The sequence below is a fragment of the Capra hircus genome, chromosome 19 (genome assembly GCF_001704415.2).
Source record: "Capra hircus breed San Clemente chromosome 19, ASM170441v1, whole genome shotgun sequence".
NCBI classification, from domain to species: Eukaryota; Metazoa; Chordata; class Mammalia; order Artiodactyla; family Bovidae; genus Capra; species Capra hircus.
The window spans coordinates 35,446,724-35,465,086 of NC_030826.1; the positions used below are offsets into that span (position 1 = coordinate 35,446,724).

Genomic DNA, 18,363 nt, shown 5'->3' on the forward strand with positions numbered 1-18,363 from the left:
GAATTTGTTTTAAAGCATGTGAAGTGTGCGTGTATATCTGACTCTTTGTGACACTATAGGCTGTAACCTGCCAGACTTCTCTGTCCCTGGGATTCTCCAGGCAAGAATACTGGAGTGGGTTGCCACTGCTTCCTCCAGGGGATCTTCCCCACCCAGGGACTGAACCCTTGACTCCTGATTGGCAAGCAAACTCTTTATCCCTGAGCCACCTGGGAAGCCTCTCGTAAAGCATAGGTCGGTTTTAATAGTAAATATGCTTTTTAAAGGGTTTCCTAGGCGGTGCTAGTGGTAAAGGACCAGATGCCAATGCAGGAGACATAGGAACTGTGGGTGTGATCCCTGGGTTGGGAAGATCCCCTGGAGGAGGGCCTGGCAACCCACTCCAGTGTTCTTGTCTGGAGAATCGCATGGACAGAGGAACCTGGCGGGCTACAGTCCACAGGGTCACCAAGTTTTCGGATATGATTGAAGCAGCTTAGCACATGCACACACATGCTTTTTTAAAATTGAATTTGATATTTTTTGTTCCATTTCTTTTTTCATATCCTGTAATATTTTAACAACGAGAAATTGATCTCAGCAGTCCTTTGCAAGACTCTGACTCGTGGCATTTCTTTTACTGTGTTCTCTGAAATGGGCGTCAGGCAGGTTTCACGTATGCTGCAAATGTACTCGCCATGAGTCTGATGCACGTCAGCCTGCACCTTCGGTCTTGTCCTTAATCTGAGTCTCCTTATCATCCACCAGGTGATGAAGGTGGAGAATCAGAGCTTCTGGGAGAGGATCTTCCGCTGGAACCTTCTGTCGCCAAAGCAGAAAGGAGTCACTTGATAGTGTGGCAAGTGATGTGTGGTAGTGAGTGAGCCCATAGGAAACAGATGGCGACAGGGGAGCCATCTCTTCTGCATGGTTTATTTTCCCTTTATTTAATGGTCTCTTTGTGAAATAAGTTTCGCCACATAATATGTGAGCATTTTTTTCTGTTAACTTTATACTATAAAATCTGTCCTACTGTAACAATACAGGAGCTAGCTGTTTTACTGCACCAGTGTTATAGGCAATTTCAGTATCTTATGATCAAATCAAAGAATGTTTACTTTCTGCAAACTGGCGAATTTCAGAAAGCAATCCAGATGCGGCTTACTCTTGCACAGTAAATGTCACTCACTTCATTTGATGGGGTCACTTTTCAGCTGTCACTAATAATGGAATTAACGGAAATACTTGATGTATGAAACTGTACCATTAAGTACAATAGTGTTTCTCCCAATGTACTATAGAATTGACACAAACTAATGTTAGGTGGATTATCAGGATTTATCTAAATGTCCCTAGAGGGCTAAAAGCTAACTGTAAATTACTCTAACTTTCACTTTCAAATCTGACAAATCTTGTTTATATGGTATATAAAACTTTGTTTTCATCAGATTTTACGGGGGGGGGTGATTTTATATTAAAGAAATTAAGACTACACTATTTAAATAAAAATTTCTTGTTTCTGACTTATTAGAGCTCTAAAGTTTATGAGGCCTGCTTTTCTGAATATTCTACTTGATTTTTTGTCTTTGAGACTGGTGTCACTCATTTTCATACTGACATATTTGAAAGGTTTATTATTTAAAAGGCTTAGAAGATGCACTTCAGCAATGGAAGATTTTTTTTTTTTTTTAAAGGAAATTGTGGTTTGTATTTCTTACACCAATGGATGGTGGTGGTTGGATGAGTTTTTTTCCATGTAAAAAATTCACTTACCAGTTGTTCTTTGACTGCTCTTACCAGTTAATAAGAGTAAAGCTTTAGTGGTGATGGAGTATGGCCTAATGAACTGAATGAGTGATTTGATTAGCAGTGGTATTTTCTGTTGTTCTGTATAAAACTATATAACTGCCCATACTTGATATTCTGTACATAAATGACATTTAAGCTTTTATGCCCTTTTGAGATTAAAATGCCATCTTCAAAGAAGAAAACTGAAAGAGAAGCCAAAATAGCATAAAGCAAAAGTTGACATTCCATCGTTTCACTCACAATAGAGTGAAAAATAGTCTGGGTTTACCTGACTTTCTTGTTTAATAAGTTTTAAAAACCATTAAGCTGTAGTTTTTCTTCCCCTGTCAGACTTCTTGAAAATGTATGATTTACCATTCTTAATCCATCACTTTAAGCAAAACTAAATATAAGTTTAAGTACTAATTTAAAATATAAACTTATAGGACAAAGGTGCCGCCCCCGCCCCACCCCGCCTCAAGTCAGAAGGACTGCTTCAGGAAAAGGCAGCAACAAAGGTCTCAGATTGTCTCAGCATCCTTAAGGACCAAGTACTTTACTTCTGAACTATAGTGGAAAGATATTTGTAAAAAGTACCACCAGTATGTTTTAAGCATATAGATGATTAGCCTAGATTATAAAGTACATAGGATTTAATACATCAGAGGGGCCTTTGGAGACATTTGGTCATATGTGTCTAGAAGCACATTTTATACACAGTACAATTTTCCCACTTTAGATGACTAGGAGGAAAAAAATTCTTGGTAAAAGCTTTAGGAAAAGGTTAATTTTTTAACTTAAACTACTTGGTCACTTTTTTCAAGCCGCCAAACTTAGGTCACTTTTCCATAGCTTATAAGTTATGTTTTTACTGATACTTTATTTTAAATCTGAGCCTTTGTTGGCAGTACCTTAAAAAATCACATCATTAAATGTTGGGAGAATGTTGTATAAAATTCACAAAAAAAGAGACAGCCAAATGTCTGAGAATTTTAACCCCAAGAAGTGAACATCCTAGAGTCAGACCCCATGTGCTGTTCAGTCTTTTACATGTTTCTATGACTGAATGTAATTTAGGGAATCAGGAGTTAAAAATGAAAAATGCAAACATGTTACAGTGGTTGTTTATTATTGCTCTTTATAAACTTATTGGCTTTAACTTAAGGAATATAGGTGTGTAGTTATTTTATCTAAAGTTGTCAGATGTCTGTGGCCCTGTTAAACTTCAGGGACTAGAGAGAGTACAAAAATGCCTATACAATTTGTTTTAAGAGCTTCTCTTTATATTTGTAATTTCAGTTCTATATTTTCTACAGATTGCTTTATTTCCACCTTTTCTCCAACAATAGATTTATATTCTTGTAGTGTTCACTTTGGTCAAGGTGGTAACCTTTGGTAGAAAATGCCCAAATCTAAGTTTCTGCAAGCAGCAAGCGGTTGGTTTAAACTGCCTATAGCTACTACATCAATGGTAGAGAAGAGGCTTGAGTACCTTGGGTTGGTCTCTCCATGTGAGAAAAAATTACCCCCATTGGAAGAAATAAGGAATGCCTGAGAATTTTCTCATTTTGTTATATTTGGCTTATGTATGTCATTGAACCATGTAAAATTGCCGATATTCAATCATTGCCCATCTACAAAAATGACAGTATCATATACATCAACTTAATACTTACTGCTCAATGCAGGTTAAAATCCCTATGAGGCAAAGGGAGAATATTCTTCAGGAACTCAGTTTTGAATGTTTTTCTCTTAACTCATGTGGATCTAAAATTTAGAAATAGGAATGAATGTCTTAATAACTACAGCTTGTTGAGAGTGTGAAACATTTTGAGCACAAAATATGCAGCACATAACTTCTCACATGAAGTGTGTTGCATAGAAAAGGTTAAAATACATTCTCTGAGTTGCTGTGTTGTTCATTTCTTGTAAAGGTCTTCCTTCATTTGAGAATAGAACCTTTAAATGGCTGCCTTAGTGACAAAACAAAGCAAAACCCTTGTCTCATAATGAGTACCTGTCCTAAAGAGCGTGTGTCTTGCAAATGCTGTGGAACTGGCTATTTACTTCCTTGTGAGTATTATGACCGTTACCAAAGGGTTCAGTCAGACTTAGGGCTCTTCTTAATTGATCATGTTGAGAAAGGGACTCATTTTGGTCCCAGTTTGTAAAGGGAAGAGAAGAGAGAATTAAATGTGGAAATCATAAGTGCTTTTCTAACAGGGTTATGCTATTTTGTAACACTAAATGTCTTTTCCTTTTTAAAAAAAATAAGTTTTTATTATTAATTTTGTCATATATTTCTCAACATTATTTTAACTGTTTTATGGTCTGAATTTGTCTTTTGTCCTAGACATTTTATTTGGAATTTTATTTGCCTCTATAATCTTAAAAATGGGTTCTAGAGTATCCCACTTGCTATTTCTTTAGAGGCTGATGCTTCATTTCTATGAGCAAAAAGCTCATTTGGCAATGTAGTTATTTCAGTATTTATTTCTATTATTGGAATCCCTGGGGTTCGGAATGTAACTTTGTATATGAAATATATATATAAATATGTATATGAAACATGTATGAGGAGTGTGTTTTGTTTTTTGTTTTTTTTTTTTGCTTTTCCCAGGGGTCTGACCTTGATTTATATTGGAAACGCCCCATCATCCCCCATCAAACACGTCATTCCAAGGGTCAGGATTGTCCCCATTTGGCGCTGGCTGAAAGTGAGCAGTGAGGGATACATGACGAGCATGTTTGCTTAGCTCACGTGTTTAAGTGACAATGTGAATAGTAGACAGTAAGGCTTTCTAGACGTGTGGGCATGCTGAGTAACAACCCACACATGATACTGAGGCATACCATTTGCCAGACCACTCAGTAATAAGAGGGAGGCTGTAACATAGATGTTAATACAGTGTGCTTATTGTGATCCGTTTGCTAGAGAGAGACTCTGGAACGAAGGGGATTATAAAACTAATCATGTGGTAGCAGTGTGAACGCAGCGCAGTGGTATGTAGTCTAATGCCGTGTTCTTTGTTTATAAGAATGTGAGATTCTAACAGGGTAGTAAGAGTAGTCCTGATTGTTCATAGTTGGCGGCACAGCCCTCTGGCCAGTGAGGCTGGATGCTCTAGAATAGAACGAACAGCCTGTCTCGTTCCTGCTCCACAGGGCCTTGCCTGACTGCCCCTGGGTACTTTGGGGCCTGCCCAGTCATTGTTTTGGAAGCTGATTTTTTTGAGCCTCATTTAGTCATATTCCTTATTCAGCCAGTCTCTAGTGAGAGACTGGAGTAGCTCAGTGCAGGATAACAAATGTTCATAAGAATTTTGTTGGAGGAACAGGACAGGAGCCTGGAACTGTAGCCTTCAGTCCCACACAGTGCTGAGATTTCAAAACTTAATGAAAAGATACTGCCTAAACCTCCAAGCTCTACCTCACTAGCCCCAAGGCCTCTCACACTTAGTGTGGGCAGGAGAGCCTTGGTGATTACAAAAGCATGAACTTCATCCTCGGCTCTAAAGAAGGTCCCGGGTTTCGGCCAAACATGCACCTCATTGGGCTTCACTGGCTCAGCTGGTGAAACATCTGCCTGCAGTGAGGGAGACCTGGTTTGATCCCTGAGTTGGGAAGATCCCCTGGAGAAAGGAACAGCTACCCACTCCAGTATTCTGGCCTGGAGAATTCCAGGGACTAACAGCCATGGGGTAGAAAGGAGTTGGACACGAGTGATCAACTTTCACTTTCATCTTCAGTTGTAGCCAGTATGTTAGGAAAGATAGAGAACTTCTCAGAATGCCTTAAATATTTGGTAATTAATACAGTTCAAGTTTACAACTCATTTCCTTTAAAGACAGTGGTGTAGGGAAAGAAGGCAGTAGACCTGAGCAGGCCCTACCCCTACTGGGGCCCTTGGCCTCTCACTCCAACACAGTACTCCACAGCCAGCCACGAAGCCACGAAGCTACTCCAGACCCAAGGAACTGACTATCCTATGGGACCTGGGCCCAGGCGTCTACTGCTTTAACATCTTTGGTTTGGACCTTAGTTCTCATGTGTTAAAGGAGGGTTGGTTTATCCAGGTGATCGTAAAAAAAATCCCAGCTCTAACCTTTCTGGTTCTGTGACCTTGGCTCTAATTTGTCTTGGTATATTATGTACAGATACTAACCATACCTGCTTGCAGGTCCAAGGTTGCCCAATCTCAGTAGAATTCAATTATTATGAAAATCCAGTTTATTAGATCATCACTATACAAAAGGAGGCAGTTTTAGCTCCTAACTTTTATGTCCAAGCAGAACACTGGCTCCCACCCACAGACAGAAAGTAATGATGCTTTGATTTGAGGCCTCAAGGCAGAAGGTAGACCAGCTCTGCAGGCAACAGCTTCACAGAAAAGCTGCAGTTCACAACCAGGCCAGGAGAGGGAGGTGTGGCCAGAATCATCCAGGAGCTAGTTAGTTCCAGAAGTGAATTAGTGAATATTTCCTTCTTCCTCTAATCTCCAGAGTATCAGAGTACTAATATGTTTGGTAAAACAGTTACCTGGGTGATTCTGATTCTTTTAATTGGGATTAGCTGTTAACTCAAGCAGCCCAGCTAGATTCACAAACAGCTTCTTCATTCTCAGCACATGGTGACCTGCTAGCAGGCTCACCCCAGACTCAACCCAATGCTCTTTTCATTTTTGATTTATGGATAACTGATTGATTTATGGATAACTGAAGTTCAGGGCACTTTGCTACATTAAAAGCATAAAGGGAATATTTCACTCCATTCATTTGGTAAGGCTATTCTTTTTTTCATAGGGAAAAAGGCTATAACCCTTTGGTTGTTATGGCTAGCTTACATAAGCATAACATCTAATAGTTTTCTGAAGGTGTTTACCCCATACATTCCCAGGTGAGCCGCAGAGCCACCCTTTGGAGTATTACACTTTGTCCTCAGGTGATCCAGAGGCCTGGCCAAAGGAGACAGCTTACCCATTGGTAAAAGGTCTAAACTGAGATGAGTAAACGCCTAGGGTCCTCATAGGGAGGCATACAAACCAGACTAAACTCTACGCTGTAGGCGACCACAGTGTGTTGGGAAAGTACCGGATCTCAGATCGGGAGCTTTGGGTTCGAGTCCTGAGTCTGTCGTTCCCTAGTTTTGCAACCCTCCGTCACTAGCTCCTTTACTGAAAGAAGAGTGGAATCTCGGAGGGTTCTCGTGGCGGCTTAATGAGGCAGCGACACGGTGGTAGTTGGCACGTTACACGCCCCCACGAGGCACTCAGCAACAGGCTTTGGTGGTCCCTACGTGTCAGGCGTGTGAAGGTAAGTAAGACACCCTTGAGAAGATGAGGGTAAGAGAGGGAAAACAGAACGAAATGGTGAAGTGGAGTCAGGTTTTAAAAGACTGTCCGTTGGGGCATTATCTGAAAAATGATACTGGTATAGTGTCTGCTTTGGCTATTTTCTAATGTGGTAAGAAGAAGAGAAAAACTGTCTTCAGTGCTTACATAGTACAGAATATTCTTATTTACAGTCTTTTTATCAGTGTTGTAGACCTTGGCTGTCCTAAGAGAACTGTGTTAAGAAACCTTGGGCCTGCTGAACCTTTCAAGGAATGCCTTTTCTCTTGCCCCAGCACCCCACAATTTAAGGAGAAGGAGTGTTCCATAAAAACTAAACATAGGAGGAGACCTGTATGCTCTTTTTCACGGAGGAGTTCGTTTCATTCCTTTGCAGGCACACTGAGGAACATGTTGAAGTCTGAAAACAGTGGTAAGTCTGACATTTTTAGATGCTATTGGAATGTGTTTTTTCAGTATCTGTTGCTCACATGTTTTATTAAACTCCTAGTCACTGCACGTAAACAGGTGGAAGGCATACAGAACAAACTAAAATGCTAGATCTGAGGCGCAGTAGGGGGTGGTGTAGTGGCGAGCGTGATTATGTGCTTTCTACATGGTTAAGAACGTTCACAGTACTCTGCCCAAGCAAGAACGCAAACCCCCATCTGTTAAGATTTTTGCAGGCCATCTCCAGTGCAAAAACCTCCAAAAAGAGTGGAGCAGTCTTTCAAAACCTTGAATTTGGTCATCAGGAGTATTGTACTAATGATTCAAACGATTACTGGAAAGATTAAATGAGATAATGTACTACTCAACAGTAAACAGACATTGTGTCCTTAAACCCCCACTGAGGCTTCAATTTCTTTTCCTATTGACCTTTCTCATTATGCTTACTTTTTTTTTTTTTTTTTAACTTTTGGCAGCCCAGACAAAGTGACAAACCCTAGAGTGGATTTTTAGCTGCTGGCCTTTTGATGCATTTTGGCCTGTTTTGCTTCTGTTGAAACAAGCTTTTATTCTGCAGAAAATCTATATTTCTATCTTGGAGAGTATGCCTGGGGCAGTAAATAAGGAACTGGGAGCTAAAGTTTGACCTGTTCTTCACCAGAAAAGATTCCAATTTTGATTCTTAGAGTCATCTCACACATTCTTCCTTCCCAAAAGACCCTGACGGAGATGAGCGGAAACTGGGCAGATGCCTCAAGGCAAACCTTGGCTGATTTAGAGACCCATTCCTACGCTTCTACCCAAATGAAGGTTTATCAGACTATTCTGCCCCATATTCAGTTCGGTTCAGTCACTCAGTCTTGTCTGATTCTTTGCAACCACATGGACTGCAGCACGCCAGGCTTCCCTGTCCATCACCAACCCCGGAGCCTGATCAAACTCATGTCCATTGAGTCAGTGATGCCATCCAACCATCTCATCTTCTGTCATCCCCTTTTCCTCCTGCCTTCAGTCTTTCCCAGCATCAAGGTCTTTTCCAGTGAGTCAGTTCTTCACATCAGTTGGCCAATATTGAAGCTTCAGCATCAGCATCAGTCCTTCCAATGACTATTCAGGACTGGTTTCCTTTAGGATCGACTGATTTGATCTCTTTGCAGTCCAAGGAACTCTCGAGTCTTCTCAACACCACAGTTCAAAAGCATCAGTTCTTCGGTGCTCAGTTTTCTTTATAGTCCAACTATCCCATCCATACATGACCACTGGATAAACCGTAGCTTTGACTAGACGGACCACTGTCAGCAAAGTAATGACTCTGCTTTTCAATATGCTCTCTAGGTATTAGGGCTTCCCTTGTGGCTCAGCTGGTAAAGAATCCACCTGCCATGTGGGAGACCTGGGTTTGATCCCTGGGTTGGGAAGATCCCCTGAAGCAGAGGAAGGTTACCCACCCCAGTATTCTGGCCTGGAGAATTCCATGGACTACAGTCCATGGGGTTGCAAAGAAGGGCTTACCTGATAGATCAGTTGGTAAAGAACCACCTGCAGTACAGGAGACCCCGGTTCAATTACTGGGTTGGGAAGATCTGCTGGAAACGGGATAGGCTACCCACTCTAGTATTCTTGGGCTTCCCTTGTGGCTCAGCTGGTGAAGAATCCACCTGTAATGCGAGTGAGCTGGGTTCAATCCCTGGTTTGGGAAGATCCCCTGGAGCAGGGAAAGGCTACCCACTCCAGTATTCTGGCCTGGAGAATTCCATGGACTCTATAGTCCATAAAGAACGTTTCCCTGCCACTGATCCATCAGGAGTCATCACTCTCTGTGGACCTTCAACTTTCCTTATCTTTAAAAGTTGGGACTTGGCTCAGATGAGCTCTAAAGCTTCTTCTAAGGTGACATTCTTGGAGGCTTGGTCATCTGTGCCATGTATAGTTTGAGTTGTATGGACTGGGCCTTCATGCCCAGCAGGTCCTTAATGGAATTCATGTAGCTTATGCCAACTGCTTTGATACACCAGTTTGTCCTTGAGGCGTCAAAGAATGGAAGAAATGTCTTAATTAGGTCTTTTTTCAAAAAAAGTTACTTATTTTTAATTGGAGAATAGTTTCTTTACAATATTGTGTTGATTTCTGCCATACATCAGCGTGAATCAGCCATAGATAAATGTTTATCTTAAATGGGTCTTGCTCTTCCCTTGGGTGTCAGTCTTTCCCTTCCTGAACCTGGGAACAGGTCTCCAAAAGTCTACTTTAGAATGGCATCTGAGCCTTCACATTTTCTTCCTAGTGCCCTTTTGTGTCATCACTAGAGGGAAAAAGAGAAGGGCTAAACAATGAAGCTGAATTAAGGAGGATCCTTGGTTTCCCAATACCACCTCCTCCCATAGCAAAAAAGGCTTTGGGGGAACAGGAAATGAACTTGTTTGGGAAAGTGGCCTTGCTCCAGAGAGGCTGGGCTCTGCTCCCTTTTGAACACATGGTGATGCTGTGGTGGTATTAGCCTTCCAAAGACAGTCTGCCCTTCACCCCTCGTGTTCATCCTCACCAGGCTATCCACCCTCGCGAGGGCAGGCCAGACCAGATCAAGGAGGGCGCCTACTGAAGGCCAGACTACGGACGGGCAATCCAGCTCACTTTACTGCTGGGCTTCCCTGGCGGCTCAGATAGTAAACGATCTGTCTGCAGTGAGGGAGACCCGGGTTCGATTCCTGGGTTGGAAAGATCCCCTGGAGAAGGGATTGGCAACCACTCCAGTGTTCTTGCCTGGAGAATCCCATGGACAGAGGAGCCTGGTGGGCTACAGTCCACAAGGTCACAAAGAGTCACCTAACAAGCAAGCAGAGGCCCAGAGTGGCTGTTATCCAGCAGCGGAGATTGACTCTTTCTTTGAGCTAGACTGCCTCTAGATTCTCATAGCCCAGAGTTCTCACTCCTTTCATTCACCAGGGACAAGGAAGACACCCTTCTGAGCCTCCCCAGCCAAGGCAGCCTGTAACCTAGGCCGGTGGTCTAGAGCCTGGAACCCTGCTGAGGTGAGCAGGGGTTGCCATGGTAAGAGAGAAACATTGACCCAAAGGATTAAAGAAGGGGATTTTTGAAAGTGTCCACACCACCAATTCTGGTCTTTGAAGTTGCAAAGGAATTTCTGCTACTGCCACCTCTGAATGAGGTTAAAAGAAATGTCACGGAATCAGCTTAGTGAGTTGCTTCAATAGAAACTTCATCCAAGGCCGATAATAAATAGGAGTTACATAATTCAGTAGGTCAGGGCACTAACTAAGCCCTTTATAGGCCATCAATCCACATTTATTTCCTGGATTTTATAACCACTGCTGAAAAGGGAGAAGGGGAGGGGGTAAGGATTAGAGGGAGAGAATCTGTGACTGGAATAAATCTCCAAGCGCACCCTCCGGTCTCCTCTCCTGCAGATGAGGCAGGTGAGGAGGGAGATAAGGCCAGCCAGCCCTGGGGCAGGGAATGAACAGGAATTCACAGGGAATGCCTCCCCCTTGGCCTTCAAGTGCTGTAGACCAGTCAAAATATACAAGCACACACACACACACACACAGGCGAGATGGGAACAGGGGCACAGACACAGACCTAGGGAATACACACACACACACACACACACACACACACACACACACAGGCGAGATGGGAACAGGGGCACAGACAGACCTAGGGAATACACACACACACACAGGCGAGATGGGAACAGGGGCACAGACACAGACCTAGGGAACAGGGGTTTTTGCCACTCTCATACCTGGGGAGTTCAATGCCTGAGAGGGGTCAGGGCTGCTCCAGGGCCCTCAGGTGGCTATGATGGGTGGGAGAGGCCCCCTACACAGCTTTCTGTCGCTCACCACCACTATTACTCCGGGGTCAGAGAGACGGATCCTATGACAACAGGATACTCGGAGCCTGTCCATCCTTGCCCAGCCGCCTGTGCTCACAGACAGATCCCACTGTCTGGGAGCGTGCAAGATAAAAGCCAGTTGAGGAAGGGGAAAGCTAGGGGAGGATGTCAGAAAGTTTGTGGTGTTAAAAAGTGACAAGAAAGCTGGGAGTTGGAACAGCCAGATGGTTGAGGGTCCTTGGAAGGAACTTTTGGTGAGCAGTCTGGGCCCAGAACTTTCATGATGGGATCATTCCTTGGACAGGAAGCCCATAAATGTTCCCCAAAGGGAATTCCCTGGCAGTCCAGCGGTAAGGACTCCATGCTTTCATTGTCTTGGGCCTGAAGGTGAACCCACCTCCCCCCCCAAAAAAAAAACAATCAATATTTCCCCAGAAAAGGGATCCCAGTGGTGGGAGGCAGCTCCAACCTGAAGATTCAGAACAGATCCTTTTATTAGGCCCTTTCAATGGTACTCAGTGAGTCTCAAGTCCTTGGGTCTCCTCTTTCCCCAGCTCTTGGTGCCTTGCCCTTCTCCCATGGCAGGTGCTTCCTTTTTGAGAACAGCTGTATGTCTGAGTTTGTCCTGGAGTCTGGGTTTCCAGACTCAGAAACCCACCCATGTCTTGTCTCACAGCATCAGTGAGGTTTGGAAGGTGGCGGTGTCCCCACTGAACAGGTGCCTTAAACTGAGATGCAGAGAGAGGGTATGATTTTAATCCCCCAGGTCCCCAGACCACACAAATGAGCAATGTTAGAAAGGTTCTCAGGGTCTCGTCTCTATCAGCCGGCCTGACCCTTCCTGTCAAGGCCATAGTCCAGTAATCTATTATATTAATACTTGCTGGGTAGACCAGCAAAGCAGAGCTCAGAGGCCAGGCTATGGGGATTCTGATCTGGGTTCACCAGTCCCATCCCAGAGGAGAAAGTAATTGCTTACTTGGTACTGATTTTTGTAGAGAAGACATTTGACCCCACGGCTGCTGAGGCTGAAGGAGAGCCTGGTGCCAACTGAGGTGAGTGGCAGGGAGGGCCTGCTCAATCCTTGGCTTGGCTTCACACCAGCCTTTGTGCAGGGCTTCTTCTAAACACGTCTTCCTCCTGGGCTATCTACTAGGTCTCAGGACAGCTTGGAGGACGTGGGGTTTTCTTTGGGGATTTTTTGCCTCCTATCCTCTCCCCACTCTTTGTCTCACAGTCTCAAGTGAAAGGGGTAGGTCGGTGGGTCATAGGGAGACCTCATGAGCCCACAAGCGGAATGGTGAGTGCCCATTTCCCACAGAACTCACCTGCTGAGACAGTAGGCTTCTGCCGGAGCCTGCGTTTTCCTTGTTGAAAGGGTTTGCAGGTGAGCACCAGACTGTCCAGAAAGATCTCACGTGAGGGACAGACTATGTGCCCACTGTACCTCCGCCCACCGTCAGGTATATCCCAGGCCAGGAAAAGGCCTCAGCAGAGCAAGGTTCCTTGCAACATGCATGAACTAGGCCCAGTCCTGGGATCTTCAAATGCATTGCTTCCCTCAATATTTAAGGACAGCTCTAAGGCAAGGGTTCCCCTCTTTGGACAAAGGCTCTTTGTCCAGGGCTTCTGTCAACCTGGGCACTGGTGACTCTGGGTTGAAGAATTCTCTGTCGTGTGGTCGTTCTGTGCATTGTGGGATATTTAGTAGCAATCCTTGGCCTCTACCCACTAAATGCCAGGAGAAGATGCACACGCCCCCTCCCAAGTTATAACAACCAAAACTGTCTCCGGGCATTGCCAGATGTCCCTGGGAACAAAACTATCCCTGTTCCAGAGCCACTGTCTTAGACAGTAAGTGTCCAGGGGCCCTAGGATAGGCCTATGTTTGAACCTGGATCATCTGCTTTTCTTACAGCTGCTTCTTTGTGCAGAAAAGTCCCTTTTAAAACTTCGCAGAACAAGGCTCTCACCTTTCATTTCAATGAGGTTGTGGACTTCAGGTGCTCATTTGTGCCTTAATGGGAAGCCAGCTGAATTAGCCTGCCCCCTCCCTCTGATCCCCAAACCGAGGTCGCTGGGGACTGGAGGTGGGGTGAGCGTGAGGGATGTGAGGGCAGGTTTGCAAGAGGAAGAGCCTGCCCTTCTTGGACCTCTGCTGTGTGCCTAGCAGCCCCAGGGAGGCAGCTATGCCAGGCAAACCCGACCAGCCTTACTCAGCCACTGGACGTGACCTATAGTTGTCTCATCCCAGAGAATATTTGCTGTGGCTGAGTGACCTCAACACTTACCAGGAATACCTGCCCCTAAAGAAGGTGGACTCAGAAGGTGGCCTTTGGTTCTGGGTTTAGAACATGGTGATGGGTGCAATGGAAGAACTTCAAGACTCCAGGAACTTCTACTCACCCTGCCTTGTAGCAAGCTGTGAAGACACCTGGAACTCAATTGCAGACATCAGCTCTCATTTCAGCCTCTGACCTCAGCTTACTTGTTTACCCTGGAGAAGTTGGACTGGATGGATGATCTCTCATAATTCACAGGCATTGAGCATTTCCTATGTGACAGATTCTTTATGTATATTCTGTCATTTAATGTCTGCAATGCTGTTTGAGGTGGAAACTGTAATCATTATCCTCATTTTACAACTGAGGAAGCTGAGCTCAGAGAAGATAAGTAACTTGCTCAAGGTCACACAGTGAGTAAGTGGAGGACCAGTCATGTACCCAGGTCTGGCCCAGAGGCATGTTGAGGATGATGGTTGCTCAGGTGAGAGGCCCACTCGTTGGGGCAGTGGCCATAAGTACCAGGGAGAGGGTTGTTAGAGTGACGGGCAGAGCAAGGAGGGGCAGGACCAGGTACCCAGCCCAGTGTGGGGAGCCGTGGAAGATGACTCGGAGGTTTGAGGTTCAGAGCCTGAAGAACTGGGAGGGTGATGATGCTTTTAATAGAAACAGGGAAATCAGGAGGAGGAACAGGTTCAGGGCTAGCAGATGAGCACATTCTTAGACATGTTGGAGCCGATTTGCCAACAGTAGGACCTTTTAGGCCAAGATCCAGCCACAGTTCAATCAGGAAAAATCAGCACATCCAAAAATACTTCCAAATGCCAACAGCCCTCTTGCCAAAATCAAACCCCTAAACCTTGCACACCCTGGAGCTCCCCAGCCACTGCTCCGGGCTGAGCTCAGCGTCGGTTCTGCAGTAGCCCAAGTCCCACACTGGCCACTGGGGGTCACCACTGGTGCACAGACCACAGTGCAGTTGCCCAGGGCTTGCCTGCTATAGGGGCAACCTTGGGGGGCAGACAGCGGGTTTTAGGGAGCCAGCCCCCTGGAAGGGAGGGCAGAGTTCTCTTCCTCCTTTTTAGGTGTGGGAAGGAGAGGGGCTCACAAGATACTGAGCTGCTTCTTCTCCCCAGTTCCCCAGGCATTGGCGATGCCATGTCACAGAAATTTCTGATTAACCTCCAACCAGATACAGTTCATCTTAGAACCGGGAAGAGGGGGAGGCAGTGGACCCCCTTCCCTGTATGGACACCGGGCTCTTGGAGCCTGGCCCGGAAGACGCCATGTCCAAGGCGCCAGAGCAGCAGAGCCCAGGGAACAGGATCCCAGCTGATCCAAAGTGCCTGTCTCCCCTGACATTTGAGTCAGCAGCTCTGCCCTTTGACTTTTAATTCCTGGGAGTGAAGGGTGGAGGCAACCTTGGCGATCAGGACTAATTATATGCAGTCCGATTGAACCAGTAGTTTATTGGGGTTTCGCCTGGTTACCTGTACTCTTCTTTGCCTCCAACCCCCAGGTTTATGGCCTTGGTCTTCTTCAGAAGCTGGGAAGAAAGGAAGGCAAGAGTGCTTCTGCCTGGGAGGCACCTAATTCCCCTGTCTCCTGAGCCTCCTGATCTCAGTGCAACTTGTGGGAAGTGACGCCTATAAAACCACTGAGAGACCCCCAGATGGAGGCGGTGTCCCCATGCTCATGCCCAGCCCAGGCCCTGCACCCCCTTAGCCCGCCTCCAGCTCTAATCAGGACTTGTTAAGACATGTTCCAGGGCCATGGCCAGGCCAGGAGGCACTGCCTCCCAGCTGCTCTGGGGCTCGGGGCTCAGAAGAGGAGGGGGTAGCGTAGGCATCTTGAAGCTGACATGGTTCCTCAAGCCCCAAGCCCCCTCTGGTGTCCTGTGTCCCTCTATATTTGGCCTTGGCATTACCAACGTGCCCTCTCTGAGGGGCAGGCAGCCAGCCTAACCCATGACGTCTCCTCCAGGGCCTGGGCTATTTTGGAACCAGCCTTGAGAGGGCTGGGGAAGGCAGGGGTGAAGTTTAAGGGAATATTTGCACCTGTCTCTGGATCACAGAAGAGGCTGAGGGTGTGTGGCATAGAGAACTGGCCCTGAGGCCTTTCTCAGAATTCCCTGTACAGTTACTCAAATACTCCTTTTGCTCAAGTTTCCTGGGGATGCCTGGGCTGTGGGGCTGAATCTGGGCAGGAACCCCACCCGTTCCCTTTTCCCCCTGTTTTTCCAGCTGTTCAGATATTATCCCTCAATTAAAAAACAACTTCTATGTCTGGTCCCACCAAGAACTAAGAGCTAGCTCAGTGGTTCCCAGTCTTCAGATTTCTCAGGTCAGTAATATTTCCAAAACAACAATTTAGGATCTGATCTGGTCACCAGTTTTTCATTTTGCTGAGTTAAGGACTTTAAAAGGAAATGTCAAAGGAAAAGTCCTTTAAGACACACACATACACACAGGAAAATACACAACTCAGGTAAGAGGACAGTCCTTCAGACTGATGAAAATCTTTATGAAAACCTCATTATATTGTCCTTATTTTTCTCATTTTCCCACAGGCAGATGAGAACACGGCAACAGCTGGCATTGGGCTCATGTTCCAGCAACTTATGCTCCCTTCCACTCCTCTGCTGGGCCCAATGCCAAGGGCAGCAGGGACCCCTCCCAGCACCTCTCTCCAGCACTCTCCAGCAGCCCTTTTGCTTCTTTACATCTTCCCCCCACCCCATCCCAGCCCCCAATATTTGCAGGAGGGGAGGATGGGGAACAGTCTTCACTCAGCTCCAGGTGAAGAGGACAGATTGCCTGGTCTCACTGTGGGGAATGATGGAGGCTTGCCTCTAGAGAAAACGGATGATCGTCATGCTCCTCTGCAAAGAGCTGCTGTGGAAGCAGGTCTGAAGGAGGGTCAGGAAGGCTGGGTGTCTGCCAGTTCCTGGTCATGAGATCCGAGACTAGTTCCAGAACCTCCCTCGTGCACTTCAGCTTCTGGTTTCATAAAATGGGTGTATTAACTCCTCCTCCCAGGGCAGGTGTAAGGATTAAATGAGAACGTTTGTGAAAGTATTTTGTGAACAATAAAACTTAGGCAGGGGTAGTTATTATTATGAGAAACCAGTAAATGACTAAAGAAACAACACGAAAAGGTGATCTCAGCTTCTGGATGTCAAGACGGCACTCACATGCGCCACTGGGTTTGTGATCTTGGAGGCCCTCTAATCCCACAAAGGAGCAGTAAAAGCCCGATCCCTGAGTCAAGGCAGCCTGGACTGGACCAAGGCTTTGTGTTCAGAACAGGGCCCAGCCTCTGGATTGTGCTTAGAGTAAGGCTTCTGATAATTTGTGGTGGCCGCATTGCATGGTCAGGGATGGCTACTGATGTGAGAGTTGGATCATAAGAAGGCTGAGCATCGAAGAATTGGTGCTTTCAAACTGTGGTGCTGGCGAAGACTCTAGAGAGTCCCTTGGACAGCAAGGAGATTAAACCAGTCAATCCTAAAGGAAATCATCCCTGAATATTCATTAGAAGGACTGATGCTGAAGCTCTAATACTTTGGCTACTCACTAGAAAAGGCCCTGATGCTAGGAAGGATTGAGGGCAGGAGGAGAAAGGGGCAGCAGAGGATGAGATGGCTGGATGGCATCACTGACTCAATGGGAACTCCAGGAGATAGTAAAGACGGGGAGGCCTGGCGTGCAGCAGTCCTTGCAGTCACAAAGAGTGGACACAAATTACTCACTCAGCAACAACAACAGTTGTGCCCCAGGTCTGAGTATCCAGAGAAGGTCCAACACCTAAACTGCAGAGAGGAGCCACCATCCCATTGTCATAGGGGATGGAGTAGGACACACAACCCACATTTCTGGGCCAATTCTACCACTTACTCTAGCTGCATAGTTTCAAGCACTTCCATTCCCTTGCCTCCTTGAACCTGTGTGCTCATCTGCAAAACAGGAATGGGTCCTTACCTCATGGAGTTGCTTTGAACTCATGGGATGGCTTGTGAAAGCCCCTGGAGGGTGCTTGGTGCTCCAGAGCACTCCTCCTCACCTTCCTGGGAGACCCTGGCATAACCATGGCCCCCACAAAAGGAACCAAGGGGTCCCCAAGAAACATGAGCCTGGGGCTGGGCTGCTGCTCCCACTCAGAGTGGGTCTCTGGGCCTTGCTCCAAATAGGGGCCAATGGGCCAGGACTCCTCACTCCAGCCAGGCCCAGCTCCCTACCCCCTCCCCAGCAGCCAGTTGTCATGAAGTCATTGCCACTTTCCCCAGCCTGCATTCCCACCCCTGCTTCTGTGCTGACATCTCATTTGGCAAAGAGGTTGGAAAAGCCGCTGACTCTTCCAGACCTGGAGTTCATTGACTGGTCAGGGCCCATCGGCCACAGGCTGACCATGTGGGCAGAGGGGATTTGCAGAGTGAGGGAGCGCCCTCCTGGCTTTCATCCTATGCCTTAAGCTAAGCCCAGCCAAGACCCTCCTCCAACACACACCAGCCTCCATATCTGGACCTACACTTGACCCCGCACACTCCACACTTGGCACACACACTATCTCCTGTCCACCCCTATGTGAATAGTCCTACACACACGCCAGGACGTACACATCCTTCTGTGCACATGTTTTATACAGCCACCAGCCCACCAGGTACACTCCCACACACACAG

General features: G+C 46.1%; 1 protein-coding gene across 8 annotated transcripts in view; it reads left to right on the forward strand.

The window, feature by feature from the left end:
* Window positions 1–4,339, forward strand: part of SPAG9 (sperm associated antigen 9) — a 156,742-nt gene extending 152,403 nt beyond the window's left edge. For 5 of the 8 annotated variants that reach the window (XM_018064845.1, XM_018064848.1, XM_018064847.1 and 2 more), the window contains one exon: window positions 748–4,339. In XM_018064845.1, coding sequence (XP_017920334.1) covers window positions 748–863 — 116 coding nt within the window. In that variant the 3' untranslated portion in view covers window positions 864–4,339. The remainder of the gene's footprint in view (window positions 1–747) is intronic. The other 3 variants (XM_018064849.1, XM_018064853.1, XM_018064846.1) reach the window with 2 other exon arrangements.